This window comes from Mugil cephalus, chromosome 3 (assembly GCF_022458985.1).
Source record: "Mugil cephalus isolate CIBA_MC_2020 chromosome 3, CIBA_Mcephalus_1.1, whole genome shotgun sequence".
NCBI classification, from domain to species: Eukaryota; Metazoa; Chordata; class Actinopteri; order Mugiliformes; family Mugilidae; genus Mugil; species Mugil cephalus.
The window spans coordinates 31,563,879-31,580,505 of NC_061772.1; the positions used below are offsets into that span (position 1 = coordinate 31,563,879).

The 16,627-nt window shown below is 47.3% G+C and overlaps 1 protein-coding gene across 1 annotated transcript; it reads left to right on the forward strand.

Moving 5' to 3' along the window:
- Nucleotides 1-1,656: 1,656 nt before the first annotated feature.
- cebpg (CCAAT enhancer binding protein gamma) lies at nucleotides 1,657-5,374 on the forward strand. The gene is made up of 2 exons (XM_047581024.1): nucleotides 1,657-1,977; nucleotides 4,240-5,374. The coding sequence occupies exon 2, from the start codon at nucleotides 4,321-4,323 to the stop codon at nucleotides 4,879-4,881; it is 561 nt and encodes a 186-aa protein (XP_047436980.1). The 5' UTR covers nucleotides 1,657-1,977; nucleotides 4,240-4,320; the 3' UTR covers nucleotides 4,882-5,374.
- The last annotated feature ends 11,253 nt before the right edge of the window (nucleotides 5,375-16,627 follow it).

Sequence of the window (16,627 nt, forward strand, 5' to 3'; positions counted from 1 at the left end):
AAGTGCTGTTATATAGCGGGAGAGCAGGGAGTGGGCGGTAACACACACACACACACACACACACACACACACACACACACACACACACACACACACACACACACACACAGTTTAACTATCTCTGGAACCGTTTGCAGATAAACTCCGTCTAGAAATCATTTATCACCGAATGAATCTGAGGAAGTGTCAATGCACCAAACTAAGCTCCAGGAAAGTCTGACAAATGAAAACTCAACCACTGTGTTGAGCAAATAAAAATAAAAATATATATAAATCAACAAATGTTCCCTTTGCATCTGCAGCTCGGTGGAGCTGAAGCGTGCAGCCCCGTCTCGTCTGGATCTCTGCAGGGACAACATTCATTTCAACGTGATTTCGCGTCGTTTGACTGAATCTTTCCTGCTGTGAATGTGGCTCAATCCGCGGTCCGTCCGCTTTTCCTCCTGGGGGAGAGCAGGGGAGTGAGAGGCGGCCGGCAGCGCCCTCTGTCGGCGGTGGACCAGACACAAGCTGCAGCTGGAAGTGATTATTATGATGTTTATTTATTTATATTACTACTATATTACATTTAACGCGTTTTATTTCTACAAGACACCTGTGAAAATAACGGGAGGTGACTGAGGAGGAGGTGACTGAAGAGGAGGTGACTCTCACCTCACCAGTATTGATATTTTAACCATTTTCTGTCTCACTTGATTTGCATGTTTCTGCCGCTGTTTATTGTCTCTTTGAGGTTGTTTTATGTCTCTTTTAGGTTGTTGTTTGTCTCTTTGAGGTTGTTTTATGTCTCTCTGTCTCTTTGAAGTTGTTTTATTTCTCTTTGAGGTTATTTATGTCTCTTTGAGTTTGTCTTATGTCTCTCTGTCTCTTTGAGTTTGTCTTATGTCTCTATGTCTATTTGAGGTTGTTTAATGTATCTTTGAGGTTGTTTATGTCTCTTAGAGTTTGTCTTATGTCTCTATGTCTTTTTGAGGTCGTTTATGTCTCTTTGGGGTTGTCTTTGTCTCTCTGTCTCTTTGGGGTTGTCTTTGTCTCTCTGTCTCTTTGAGGTTGTTGTATGTCTCTTTGAGGTTGTTTATGTCTCTCTGTCTCTTTGAAGTTGTATTTGTCTCTCTGTCTATAAGATGTTGTTTATGTCTCTTTGAGGTTGTTTTATGTCTCTCTGTCTCTTTCAGGTTGTTTTATGTCTCTTTGAGGTAGTTTATGTCTCTCTGTCTCTTTGAGGTTGTATTTAAATTATGGACAGAACATCAGAAATAATGGGATTTAACGGTGGCTATAATGGTGCTTTGCTTTCTAGATGGTGGTAGATTATTCTAGGGGGCGGGGCCACCTCGATGTGAGGACAGGTTCTGGGTCTTGTTGTCTTGTACCTCGGACGCTGGGTCCTCTGATGCCTTGACTCCAGGAGGTTGTGTCCATTTTCTGTCCTGACTGAATCCTTGTCTCTCCTTTGAATCTATCTATCTATCTATCTATCTATCTATCTATCTATCTATCTATCTATCTATCTATCTATCTATCTATCTATCTATCTATCTATCTATCTATCTATGTGTTGTATTATGATATATTATTAGTAGTATTGTTACATCACAGTGACGGAGGTGAATAAAAACATCCTGGTCCATAGTTCCATAGTTTCGCTGTGACTGGTCCGTCCTTCCCCGATGAAGTCATACATTGATTACGGCAACACAACCCGCCGCTCCTATTGGTCCAATCAGCTGCCAATCACGCGCAGCATTGCATCACCTATCTGTGATTGGTCGAGCGCCCCCTACGGTGCCGCCCACTCGCCGCTGATTGGCTGATGCGGGACATTGCCGTACATGGTAAAAGATATTTCGCAATCGACTGCTGTCCATGTTCCAAACAAAAACACTCCGAGCTCACGGCGACGGAATTAAAGTCCAACTTTCTACCGTAACTTTTCTGACGTTGACGGATGGTTGAGTCCCCCGCCGCCCTGTGAAGGTAAACTCTGCTTTTAACTCTCAGCCAAAGACAAAGACACAAAAAAAGGGACAGAGAGAGCTAGTTAGCAGCAGGAGCTAACAGGAGCTAACAGGCTAGCTGGGCTGGTAGACGGAACTGGGTCGAGTCAGACCCCGAAGACTCAGAATAATTCTGTGTTTATACTCCGAGGGCAGTGTTGGGTGAACGTATTTAAATGATCCGGGAGACGCTTCGGTTGAACTAAAAGTTGTCAAAGTCAAAGTGGGTGGAGGGAGGGGACGGGTTCGGGTCAGGTGGTTCCGTGGGTTCTGTTGTGGGCCGGAGCTGTTGTTCACAGAGTAAAATGAATAAGCTGTTGGTGTTGAGAGTCCGTGTGACTCCGGAGTTCCCCTCTCTCTGCCACAAAGGCTCAGCCGCCGACGATGATGCAACAGCGGGCAACAGCTGCGCTGTTTCACCCGGAGCGAGTTTCACTGCGCACAGCGGACTGGCTGCATAGCAACCAGCCGCCCAATCAGAGCCCTACCCCCCATAGCAACCAGCCGACCAATCAGAGCCGTCCCCCCACAGCAACCAGCCGACCAATCACAGCAGCGTGTGATTGGCACGGAAAGAAGAGGACAATTAAGAGCAGGGTGAGGAGGAAGGAGAAGAGGAGAGGGGAGGAGGAGGAAGAGGAGGAGGAGGAGAAGGAAGAGGAGGAGGAAGAAGGTGTTAGAGGAGGAGGAGGAAGAAGGTGTTAGAGGAGGAGGAGGAGGAAGAGGAGGAGGAAGGTGTTAGAGGAGGAGGAGGAGGAGGAAGGTGTTAGAGGAGGAGGAGGAGGAGAAGGAAGAGGAGGAGGAGGAGGAAGGTGTTAGAGGAGGAGGAGGAGGAAGGTGTTAGAGGAGGAGAAGGAGGAGGAGAAGGAAGAGGAGGAGGAGGAGGAGGAAGAGGAGGAGAAGGAAGGTGTTAGAGGAGGAGAAGGAAGAGGAGGAGGAAGAGGAGGAGGAGGAGGAAGGTGTTAGAGGAGAAGGAAGAGGAGGAGGAGGAGGAGGAGGAAGGTGTTAGAGGAGGAGGAGGAGAAGGAGGAGGAGGAGGAGGAAGGTGTTAGAGGAGGAGAAGGAAGAGGAGGAGAGGAAGGTGTTAGAGGAGGAGGAGGAGAAGGAGGAGGAAGGTGTTAGAGGAGGAGGAGGAGGAGGAAGGTGTTAGAGGAGGAGGAGGAGGAGGAGGAGGAAGGTGTTAGAGGAGGAGGAGGAGGAAGAGGAGGAGGAGGAGGAGGAGGAGGAAGGTGTTAGAGGAGGAGGAGGAGAAGGAAGAGGAGGAGGAGGAAGGTGTTAGAGGAGGAGGAGGAGAAGGAGGAGGAGGAGGAGGAGGAGGAAGGTGTTAGAGGAGGAGGAGGAGGAGAGGAAGGTGCATTGAGGTCTTCAGCTCGCGATAATAATAATAGTCATAATAATATTCATGCTAATTAATTTGAGGAATTATTCGCTTCGCATTCCATTTTTCACAAAAACAAAGCAGATCATATTCTAACTCTAACATTTATTTAGTATTAGTTGATATTATTATTTGTACCTGTTTGTCCTTTATTTGCAGTTAGGACACATTCTTCTAACTTTGTAAATGTTCCCTCAGCTCAGATGATGCCTTCATGAAAACTCACATATTCTATATTACAATTAACTTATGATATCACAGCGTTTATGAACATAAAATATGTTCAGCAGGTATTTGTTTTATTTTGGAAGGAACTCAGAGCTCATTTTTCCCAGGTTGTCTTGAATGCAGCATCAGATGCAGCTGGATCAAGCACCCGCATCCTCCTTCTGATGGTTAGTGATGTTAGTTTGGAGGGAAAGCTGCTCTCTTTCCATTGGTTGATGAACTTAATTGGCTGCTCCAACCAGAATCCTGCATCGTACATGTAGGGAGACGATGGTTAAAGCTGGAGAAACAGATCAGACCAGTCTTGGCCCCCCTGTGATCTCTGGGCCCCCCTGTGATCTCTGGGCCCCCCTGTGATCTCTGGCGCCCCCCTGTGATCTCTGGGCCCCCTGTGATCTCTGGCGCCCCCCTGTGATCTCTGGCCCCCCTGTGATCTCTGGGCCCCCTGTGATCTCTGGCGCCCCCTGGGGGTTTGCAGACCTCAGGTTGGGAACCACTGTAGAGCTACGTTGTGGTCCACAATCAGCTGATTTGAATCTGTAGAAGCTAAGAAGCTAATGCTAACCTGCTAACCGATCTGTCTGTATAAGCTGATGGTGATGGTGGTGATGATGATTGACGTCTCTCGTCCTCTAGGCCCCGCCCCCTGGAGGACCGTGCTACCTGTTCACCTGAGGACGCTCTGGTCGGATTCTCTCCTGCAGGCATCACATCCAAATGAGCCGGCCGCCGCAGCCGAAACCCACCACATCTGACCAGAACGGCGTGAGCGTCATCCAGAGCCAGGCCCACGCCTCCTCCTCCTCCTCCTCCTCCTCCTCCTCCATACCGACTCCCTTAGCCGGACTGCAGCAGGTCCCCCAGCTCGCCCCCCAACTCGTCCCTCAGATCGTCCCCCAGCTCGTCCCCCAGCTCGTCCCCGCTAACCCTTCCAGCGGAGGAGGCAAAGCTCCCCCCCCCAGCAAGATGAAGAAGCCCCAGACGGACAAGGACAGCGAGGAGTACCGGCAGCGCCGCGAGCGCAACAACCTGGCGGTGAAGAAGAGCCGCATGCGCAGCAAACAGAAGGCGATGGACACGCAGCAGCGCGTCAACGAGCTGAAGGAGGAGAACGAGCGTCTGGAGGCCAAGATCAAGCTGCTGAGCAAAGAGCTGAGCGTCCTCAAAGACCTCTTCCTGGAGCACGCCCACAACCTGGCCGACAACGTGCAGCCGCCCCCCGCCACCACCGAGGCCTCCAGCCCCACCCCCAATGCCACCTCCGCCAATGGGCAGTGACCTGGGAGGGGGTGGAGCCACGGGGACTTTTGTGGAAACGAGGCCTCGCGTTTCTTCTTCACCTGAGATCAAACTGGACTGAGCGTCTGCAACGACCCCCCCCCCCAGTGTAAAGGATGTAAAGCAGAGGTCCTGGTCCTGGTCCTGGTTCTGGTCCTGGTCCTGGTCCCGACCCTAACTCAGTGTGTTAACTAGTAAGACTCCTGAACGCGTTTCTTCTTCACTGCTTTTCTTTATTTAATCCGTCTATGTGCCCACCCCCAAACATGGCGTCCCACAATCCACCTGGAATCAGGAAGCATCGGCTGGAGAGACTTTAAAGTCGGACCGGAAGCTTTACCACTGATTAATTGATGAATGAATTAATTGAGGGGACGAGGGGACGATGTGAACTCTGGAAACCTCTGGAGACAGCCTCTAAACAAAGATGGCCGCCGCAGGATGTAAATGTTTAAATTTGTTTTGAGAACTGACCAGCTGCTTCTACACGTTTGACTTTTTTAATGTTGGTGTGTCCTGCAGAGAGGCGAACTAGAAGCATCACCATCCGCAGCTAGCGGCTAGCGGCTAGCAGCTAGCAGCTAGCAGCTAGCACCTGACCCAGGCGTTAATTAACATGAATGAATTAATTATGAACCACCTTTGATCCTTAATGAGTTGTAGCTCGTTAACCAACCAGACTCTTCAGGTGAGCTTTAACTAAATCCACCTTTAAACCAGAGCATCCGTTGATGGACCCCCCCCCCCGTGTGATGCAGGTGAGTCTGTCCTGGAGCCTGGAATGAGGCTGTGTGGGCGTGGCCTGTTTTTCCACAGGGATCAGGAGTTTACCTCTCTGCAGGAACGCTGTCGCCTGAGCTCTGCTGCTGAAATGTGACGTTCTAACAACGTTACCATGACGTTCCACAGTGTTCCCACGCTGGTCCCTGTGGAGGGGGGGGGGGGGGGGGGGTCGTGGTGCGTCTCAGAGCTCAGTCTTCGTCTTTTCCACTTTTCTATGGTTGGTTTTTCTACTTTTATTCCAGCAGCATGTTTGCATGGTGGTGGGGGGGTATTAATGGGTGGGGGGGGGGGGGATCTCAATGTTGCTGGGCAATGTTTTGTATCAGAGCTGGAGGTCATGTGCATCGGAAATAAAATGGAACAAAATCAAAGTGTTTGAGTGTCATTGAAGAACTAGAAGGAAGAACTCGCTGAACCTGGACTCACGTGTCCAGGTCTAACTGTCCCACCAGACCACAGACCAGGTCTAACTGCCCCACCAGACCACAGACCAGGTCTAACTGCCCCACCAGACCACAGACCAGGTCTAACTGCCCCACCAGACCACAGACCAGGTCTAACTGCCCCACCAGACCACAGACCAAGTCCAGGTCTAAATTCTCTGTTTCCCGTTTCCAGTTTTTATTGAGATATTTAGGTTTTACACATTCAGAAAGAAACACACACACTAATAAACTCACTGTGTTGGTGTGTGTGTTGGTGTGTGTAGTTTAGTCAGACGTCTCCTCCTGACACAGAACCACTCCTTCCTCCTCCTCCACCTCCTCCTGGGTCTAAAAATAAACCTCCTTTCTGGGGGAGACAACAGTGATAAAAACACATCAGCTGATCACCTCACTCACTGAGATTAAGCCTCTACACTTCATCCTCCTTCTTCATCAAACTACGTCATGTTTGAAACAGGGTGAGGTCAAAGGTCATTGACTGTTCTTTCTACATCCTCTTGCCCCATTAATGACCCCCCCCCCCGCCTCCTCCTCCCCCCCGCCTCCTCCTTATCTTTCAACTTCAATTAAAAATAAAATCAACAGCAAAAAAAAATCTTTATTTTTTGGGACTTTTGATTATTATTATTATTATTATTGTTACTTAGACTCTGTGTGTTCACACCAGACCTGTTGGTACCAGGTCCAGGTCCAAGTCCAGGTCCAGGTCCTCTGGTGTAGCTCCGAGCTGAGCCTAAAGGAGTCTGGTCTGAGGAGCTGTGATGTTAGTGAGGACGTGTGACTGCAGAACCTTCTTTAGGAACCTTTCATCTTTGTGTCTTTAGGGACACGGGTCCAGGTTTCACCTCGAAGACTCTTGACGTCTTCAGAATGTGAACTCATCCAAGCATCAGACCAGAGTCCTGTAGAAGTTCTTGGTTCCACCTCCTGGATGTTAAATGTTGGCGTAGAACATTTATACTCTCTGCTACAGGTCTCTCTGGTCCAGGTCTCTCTGGTCCAGGCCTCTCTGGTCCTGGTCTCTCTGGTCCAGGCCTCTCTGGTCCGCATCTTTCTGGTCCTGGTCTCTCTGGTCCAGGTCTCTCTGGTCCTGGTCTCTCTGGTCCAGGTCTTTCTGGTCCAGGTTTCTCTGGTCCAGGTCTCTCTGGTCCAGGTCTTTCTAGTACAAGTCTCTCTGGTCCTGGTCTCTCTGGTCCTGGTCTCTCTGGTCTGTATCTTTCTGGTCCGGGTCTCTCTGGTCCAGATCTCTCTGGTCCTGGTCTTTCTGGTCCAGGTGATGGTTTCTCGCTTTCTTCTCTTTCTAGTTTCTATTCCATAGATTAAAGGACAAAGGTAAATCTACTTGTTTAGTATTTTTTAACTTGAAATGTGTCTTTTTGTTTTAGAGTCTGGGGCCAACCCTGGAATACCAGACAGTACACAGGCCCTGTTGCCATGTTGCCATGGTTACTGGCCTTATCTTGACTTTTTGCTTGATCCTAAGAAATAAATGAATTTACCTCCATCCAGGAACAACCTGGGTCCTGGACCTGGACTCTCTACAAACACTGATGAGGTGGAGATGAAGTTAATGACTCTAGACCAGGTTTCTCCAACTCATCTTTCTCATAACATTTATTCTCATCGCTTATTTAGAACAAACAAACTCAACAAACTTTCTTTTCCTGAACATTCACAATATGTCATTTAAATGTTCGTCTTGTTCAGTCTTGTTCTGAGCTTTGATTTCAGGACATTCATGTCACAGGTATGTAAAACCAAACAAGCAGACATTTTCAGAGCTGCTTGGTGAAGATTTCCACTGGTATCTGGATCTACCAAGCTCCAGAAACGCTGTGAATGCTGCTGAGACTTCAGCTGCACATTATTTTAAAGGTTTATACCTGCATTTCCATTTCCACAGGATCAACACAGAAACGTTCATCTGTCCTGAAGTCTCACTAATGTCCATGAAAGGCTTGGCCATAGATGTCACACAGGGCTCAAGTTTCTCCAAGTCACTGAGTCTGTCAGCAAACCCCTGTCGTAGCCTTGATAAGAGCTCGCGATGCTTGGACACCTTTAAAACGCTGACTGCACCTGTGTGACTGTCCAGCATCTTTGAGACAGAGGGGAAGTGCTGAAATCTTTTGTTTGTCCCCTGCTGAATGTACAATGACAGTTTTGCACTGAATGCACTGATCATGTCACATATATTTTTACCTTTGCCTTGTAACTGTAGGTTCAGGTGGTTCATTTTCTCAGTCAGGAAAACAGGATCAAGTAGCCGCTCTGCATCAGATAACAAGGTGGTGTCCTCCTCCGCCGTTTCCACGAACGCCTTGATTTCACCCAGCGAGGAAAGAAAGCGCTGGAGTATCTTCCCCCGACTTAGCATCTGTCCTGGGTGTGGAGGAGGAGATCCCCATAGACTGCAGAGCATCCTCCAGGAACAGCGTGAAGCTCCGGTGTTGCATTGCCTTTGCTCGAATGGAACTGATGATCCTCATAACAGGCGTCATGAAATGGTCAAATCCCATAACCTTTGTGCATGTAGCCTGTTGGTGAATGATGCAGTGATAGTTCAAAAACTTTGGAAAGTCCGGGTCGCTTTGCAGAGTGGAATAAATCCGGAGTGCTGGCCTGTCACTACAGATGCTCCATCAGTTGTTGCAGACACCAGCTTTTAAATAGGCATTTTTCCACAAAGTAATCCTTAACTGCATTATAAACATCAACTCCCTGGTTGTAGCTTTCAATGGGAGTGAGGTCAAAAACTCCTCTTTTGTGGAAAAGTCATCAAACACCATCCGAATGAAAAGAGCTGTGGTCCATGGACTCATCACACTGAACAGAGAAACATTTGCACCTGTTCATGTTCCAGCTGCTTCACCTGATCCGCAGACACTCGCCTTCCCACGGTACTGGCACCAAGTTGTACATCGGCAACAGCAGATAGAAAATCTGTTTTCCTTTAATAAGGTTTCAGCCTCCTTCATGATGCCGCCATCGGTGAAGGTTTTTTGCGCTTCGTTAAAATGTGCGTCACTTTAAAGGAAGCGTCTGCAGCTGAATCTACCTTCTTGGCTGGTTTGGTGAACAGCGTTGTCTTCAGCGTTGTCTTCAGCTCCGTTTTCTGGTCTCTTCGCTCCACATCACTGCTTTCACGGACCGACACGCTGGCGCCGCGGATCAGACACACGCTTCACTTAACGAAACTCTGTCTCCCACTCTCGGTGAACATGTCACGTTTTAACCCGCTTGTTGTTTTGGACATTGGTCGCCTTCGTAAACTCACGTCTCCACTGACTCATCACGTTTGACAGCAGTGTCTCTCTCTCCTTTTTCCCACGATGCTTTGCTCCGTCTTTGTCCAGATGTGAAGACATGAAAACATTTGAAACTTCAAACATAAAAATGAGCGATGTCCTCGTCTCCTTCGCCAAGACACATCCGTTTAAACTCACCTCCTCCAAGAATCTGGCAGAGTCCGTCCATCTGGACAACATCTGGACAGGACCATGTCCCTGTGGCATGTCTCCTAGTGGACAGAGGACACCTTCAGAGACCTGTGTGTCTCCTAGTGGATGGAGGACATGTTCATGTTTTCCCTCAGGCTGCTCTGGAGGTTTCAGGCTGGTTTTTGTGAAGCGTCTTGAGACGATTTGTGTTGTTATTGACGCTATATAAATAAAACTGAATTAAATTGAGACACCACGTCCTCCATGGTGAAGGAGGCCTGAGGCTGGACTATGGTCCTGGATCTCAGTTTCTTGTGAGACTGTTTATCAAAGCCTTGTCTCCAAAACGTCAACCCACGTCCATAATCAGGACGGGTCTGGGCTGTCAGGACGAGTTCTGAAAAAAAAAAAAAAAGCCCTGAGAGAACTTGGACCTGGATCCGGAACCCAGCATCTAGTCCACCTCTGAATGGATGGACATGAAGACTGTGGAGGGGCCTAGTCAGAGTCCAGACCTGGATCCAGACCTGGAGTCAGACCTGGATCCAGACCTGCAGTCAGACCTGGATCCGGACCTGGAGTCAGACCTGGAGTCAGACCTGGATTCTACTGAGATCTGAGGCCTGACCTTAAAGAGGAGGTTGGTGCTGGAGAACCCTCCCATGAGGCTGAACTACAACAACTCTGTAAAGACGAGAGGAACTAAACTCCTCCAGCTGAGGGAGGAACAACCAGGGATCAGGTTTAGGAGAGGACCACTTCACCCCAGGACCATGGAGGTCTGGATCTAGAGTCCCTCAATAATAAAAACCTTCATCTAAAAGCTGCATCATGTTCTTTGACTAATATTTATTTAACATTTGTAAAGTCGATGTCATCATTGCTGAGCAGAAACAAATCAAATCAGAGCCTGTTTTCTTTTGAAAGGACACATTAAGAACTCCCCCCCGTCCTCCAGAGAGCCCCCCCCCCCCTTCCAAAAAAAAGAAAAAAACTAATCTCACTCTAAATCTAATTTATTCCACTCATCAGCTCATCCATCCAGCATCCTTCCTCCTCACTCCTCTGGGGTGCAGGGTGGACATGTTGAAATGGAAGTGATTTATTTAGACGCGGGCCTTGTCGACAACATCTAGAAAATAAAATACTTCAGAATAAACCCTAACTCTAATAGACCCTAATAGTCCTCAACCCCCGGCCCGTGGACTGGTTCTGGTCCATGGGACAATTGGTACCGGGGCTGCACAGAACGAATACTTAACTTAGATTATTTCCCTTTTATTTAGTATCTGATCCTGAACAATGTTTTATTTTGGAAAATTACCGGATTCTCTCCCCACATCTGTCTGTGACTCACTCTTTACGCAGTTCACATGGTGACTTTCTTAAAGGAGCTGCTCCCACCGGTAACACATAATCCATTACCGCTTAATTGAAACCCCCAAGCTAGCAAAATGAAACGTCTTTGGAAAGTTTCTTTGTGCAGGGTAATGTCCCATTACGCCTGGAAGGGACCGTCTCCTTGCAGAGAAACGAGCTCAGGGCTCCCACTGATTCAGCGTTATGGTGAGTTTTATTTTTCATGCACTTTATATTTGTTTTTGTGGTGTATCTTGTGTAGAAGGCATCTTTAACCTTTAATGTTACAATGAGACAGTGCGGGGCTGAGAGGCTGTTATTCATGTCACGATGTTGGCGCGATGTTACGAGAACGCTGCTAATAAAGTTGCATGCGTTTGTTATCATATTTAGAAAATACCAGTTTTTATGCCGGTTGTATCATTTTATATTGTTGTATTTATCCACCACACCTTAAAGGCCAGTCCATGAAGATGCTGTCTGATATTAAACTGGTCGGTGGCACAAAAAGGTTGGGGACCGCTCCCCTAACAGACCCTAACCCTAATAGTCCATACTAAACCCTAAACCCGGTAAACCCTAAACCCGGTAAACCCTAATAAACCCTAACCCTAATAGACCCTAATAGTCCATACTAAACCTGAAACCTGAAACCCTAAACCAGGTAAACCCTAAACCCTAATAAACCCTAATTGACCCTAATAGACCCTAATAGTCCATACTAAACCCTAAACCCGGTAAACCCTAAACCAGGTAAACCCTAAACCCTAATTGACCCTAATAGTCCATACTAAACCCTAAACCCTAATAGACCCTGATAAACCCTAATGAACCCTAATTGTCCATACTCTACCCTAAACCCTAATAGACTCTAACAGACCCTAACAGACCCTAATAGTCCATACTAAACCTGAAACCCTAAACCCGGTAAACCTTAAACCCTAATAAACCCTAACCCTAATAGACCCTAATAGTCCATACTAAACCTGAAACCCTAAACCCGGTAAACCTTAAACCCTAATAAACCCTAACCCTAATAGACCCTAATAGTCCATACTAAACACTAAACCCGGTAAACCCTAATAAACCCTAATAAATCCTAATCCTAATAGACCCCAATAGACCGTGATAAACCCTAAACCCAATAAACCCTAATAGACCCTAAATACAGCTGGAAGAGACCACTGGAAGGACTCATGTAGAGAAGTTCCTGGACAGTGTTCACCTCCTTCAACACGTCAACACATATCGACATAAAATGATTCAAAACATCCTGAAAGTAGAACGACAACCTTAATTCCTTCTTTCTTTTTTCTTTCTTTCTTTCCTAGGAGATATAAATACAGATGGGGTTAGGGTTAAATAATAACCTAATGTTAGCACCCCCATGTTTATTCTATAATTTTCTATAATCTATCCGATTATAAAGAGGACACAGGTCTCTGTCCATTGGTGGTGAGACTAACCCTAACCCTAACCCTAACCAAGCCCTGAGGAGCTCCTGTTTAGACGAACGTAGCCCTGGTCCTGGACATGTCCCCCCCCCAACCTCAACTTGGCTGAAGCGTGAGTCTCCAGAGAATAATTAATCAGAGCAAACAACCCGGTGTAGTCTAAACATTAAACCCTGATAGCAGCGCACTGACCTGGATTCAGACACAAAGGCAGTGAGGACGACGGCCGCGGCGTCGCGTCTTCTCCGTCTTTACACAGCGATAAAGACACACTGGCCTACTAATGTCTCACCTGGACACAGGTGCAGTCGGGTCAGAGGTTGGACACCAATCAGCCGAGAGTCATAAAACACTTCATTTAAGGCTTGATAAGAAGAATAAGCTGCTCTTTACATCCAGAGCTGAAACTATCTCTGGAAACACAGTGAATTGGACCGTAAACGTTAGCGTACGCTGCGTACTGGGCTAAAATAACACACTCATGACAGGTGACTGGAAATACTGAGCAGCCTATCTTTATATTATCAGCATTAAATCATTTTGGTTTTATTTTGAACTTTATTTCCCCCCTTAATTTGTTAATGAACCTATAATTTATTATTATCATAGCCATTATTATTTGTATTACCATTTTTGTTATAATGACAACTCCAGATGTTTCCCTTTGTTTTAGTGCAAAGAAGAACATTATGTTCTGTGTGTAGTTCCAGGTCTCAGTGTTGTGTTGTGTTGTGTTGTGTTGTGTTGTGTCCACAACTCTAAAACTAAAACTGTGTGAACCTGAGGAATAACAGATACTTTTATTGGAAATTGAAGTTCATTTTTGTGCTTTGCAAATTCCTCCCACCCTGCACCGGACTAGATGCCCTGAGTTGGACCTAAAGTTCTCCATACTGTCAAACATGAGACATTTACCCTTTAACGTAAAGGAGAGTTTCTCCAGTGCAGACTCTGACGGTCCTACAAGTCAGACCCTAACACTTGGTCTGGTTGTGGATTTCCAAACAAGCTACAACAGTGAGTCCCAGCAGCAGTGGAGGGGGGCTGTTGGCTCCCGGCTCCACATATTGAACAACCCTGCAGAGAGTTGAACCCTCGACCCTGACAACGCGTGTTAATCTGAGTCTTGGTCGTCTGCCGCCAGCGTTGGACCAGCAGCTCATAGCAGCTCATCTACTTCCTGTTTGTTTTTAATTTATTTCTTGGATCAAGCAAAAAGTCAAGATAAGGCCAGTAACCATGGCAACGTGGCAACAGGGCCTGTGTACTGTCTGGTATTCCAGGGTTGGCCCCAGACTCTAAAACAAAAAAATACATTTCAAGTTAAAAAATACTAAACAAGTAAATTTACCTTTGGTCCTTTAATCTATGGAATAGAAACTAGAAAGAGAAGAAAGCGAGAAACCATCACCTGGACCAGAAAGATACGGACCAGAGAGACCAGGACCAGAGAGACCTGGACCAGAGAGACCAGGACCAGAGAGACCTGGACCAGAACGATACGGACCAGAGAGACCTGGACCAGAGAGACCAGGACCAGAGAGACCTGGACCAGAATGATACGGACCAGAGAGACCAGGACCAGAGAGACCTGGACCAGAACGATACGGACCAGAGAGACCAGGACCAGAGAGACCTGTAGCAGAGAGACCAGGACCAGGGAGACCAGGACCAGAGAGACCTGTATAAATGTTCTAGGCCAAAATTTAACATCCTGGAGGTGGAACCAAGAACTTCTACAGGACTCTGGTCTGATGCTTGGATGAGTTCACATTCTGAAGACGTCAAGAGTCTTCGAGGTGAAACCTGGACCCGTGTCCCTAAAGACACAAAGATGAAAGGTTCCTAAAGAAGGTTCTGCAGTGAGATGTGCTGAGAGCAGGGAGGAGAACTTTAAGAGGCTTAGAGAGGAGAACATGGTGGAAAGAAGAGGAGGAGAGATATTCTCCAAACACTGAATGATTGGATGGAGCAGGAATCCAACCCCTGAGACATTTTACCTGGTTAATACCACATGGATGAAGAGCAACAATGGTTTTAAAGTAGATCTACTATTTATTTCTCTTCAGTCTCATAGATCAGATTCTAGGATTCAGTCTGTGGATGTGACTCCGTTACTACTCACTAACATCACAGCTCCTCAGACCAGACTCCTTTAGGCCCAGCTAGGAGCTACACCAGAGGACCTGGACCTGGAGGAGGACCTGGACCTGGAGGAGGACCTGGAGGAGGACAGGTCCTAGTGTCCTCCCTGTCCCTGTGTGACTGTGGACATGTGGACACAGACTCAGCTCTCTGGTTCTGTCTGATGATGTGTGTTCAGATCCAAACTCCGGATGGTAACTTGTCCCCTGCAGCGATTGCACGTTCCCTTTATTTACATTGTACTTGAGGCATGCCGGGACGCCCCCACTGAGCATGTGCAAACACTCACCCGTGCACTCAGTGACCTGCTGCCGGCTCTGAAGTGGGCTGAAGGTGAAGCCTTCCTCAGACTGATCGTACGGTCCGACCTCTCAGACGAACTGTCACGTTTCACACTGAGCTGCTGACCTTTGACCTCGTCTGTGCAATCATTAACTCAGGAGGGACATTAGCGTGGCTGAGGGGGAACGCTGTGGACCAACGAGTTTGACCTGAACGATGCCGCTTACAAACCCTGGTTCAGGACCCTTCAGGAGGTTCAGTTACTGTGGAGGCATGAGGTGGAGCAGAGGGGCTCAGATAAAACCCTGAAGAGGCGTCACCGCCTCATCTGCTTCCAATGATTTCAGAACAAGTCATTTGTGTAAATAAAGCTCCACGCTGGCTTTAAATACTCAGAGTGGAGCTTTATTTACACAAATGATTTCTTCTGGATCTTTTGGATAAAACAGAAATGAGGCTTTAAGTTGACACATGTCACCTCCATGCTTCATGCACCATCAAATATACACACCGATTAGCCACAACATTATGACCACTGAGTTGGAGAAGTCAGTAAAATTTAAACCATCTTGTGACAATTCAGTGTTCTGAGGGGAACTTGGATCTGGTATTCATTGGTGTGGATGTTACTCTGACATGTAGCCCCCCACCTAGACCAGACCCACTCTCCCCCCATAGCAATGACACTCCTTGCTGGCAGCAGCCATCTCCAGCAGGATGCACACACAAAAACAACTCCAAAAATCATGAATCCTCCTGGGAGCAGGAACATCTGCAGAGAGTTGGTGGAAATCTGTCCAGTAGTCGTAGAATTGTCAGTGTCAGACTCTGCTGCGACTGTGGCTCCGTGACTTATGGCTCCGCAGATAATTGGTTCAGTTCGTCGAGCCTCTCTGCTGCTGTGTCACATTAAACTCAACCATAACTCAGGAGGGAGGTTAGCGTAGCGGCTAAGGCGAGCTGCAGGTACGGAGGCCTGTCACATGATTCACTGCCGGAGGAAGAGCTCAAACTGTCAGAGCAGCTTCATCTTCATGCTCGTAAATCCTCGGTGCAGAAACATCTCTCCAGGCAGATGACGATGATGATGGAGCAGCAAGGAACTGTGGGATACCCAGCGCTGCCACGGTGGTGAAATAAAACTCAAAATGAACTTGTGTAAAGTTGTGACGCTGTTGCTAAGCAACTGGCTAAACAAAGAGTTGTTGTAACCTGCTGATCAGACTCAGAAGAAGAAGTTTACAGACAAAAGACAAAAATTAAAGCATCTCTCCAGCCCAGAAGGAACTGGTGTGTTCTGGATAAAAGGGGCGGGGCCAGAACACGTCCAGGTGTCCGGGCCGGAGGTGGTCACGTGGTTCTTTATTCTTTGAGCTGGATCAGAACATGTTGATCAGATCTTCTTTATTCTTCTTCTTGGACCCGACAGTAGCATGCTAGCTGACGTTAGCATAGGAACAAAGATGTCTTCAGATCTGTGAGCACCAACAGATAATCAATGGGACCAGGACCAGGACCAGGACCAGGACCAGGACCAGGACCAGATTCCTCTGCTCTCATACTGAAAAGGTGTGAACCCACGTAGCCTCTGCCTCCTCTGAAAACACATCATTAATTATAAGAATTGATCATAATTAGACCGACCTGTAGAAGAAACACTCTGAAGAACCACAGGTAAAAGAAAGATAAATATAAAATATGTGAAATATCTAGTAAAATATAAAGGATAAAGTGTCGGTAAAAAGGAACAGTCTCTGTGAGCACAGACCATAAACACAAGGAGAGAAAGCTGAAGCTCGTAGTGTTGCAGATGTCTGACCTCTGTACAGCGGATCAG

What these genes read in the sequence shown, in the direction of transcription:
- cebpg (XM_047581024.1), top strand. Translation starts at nt 4,321, where the DNA reads ATGAGCCGGCCGCCGCAGCCGAAACCCACCACATCTGACCAGAACGGC.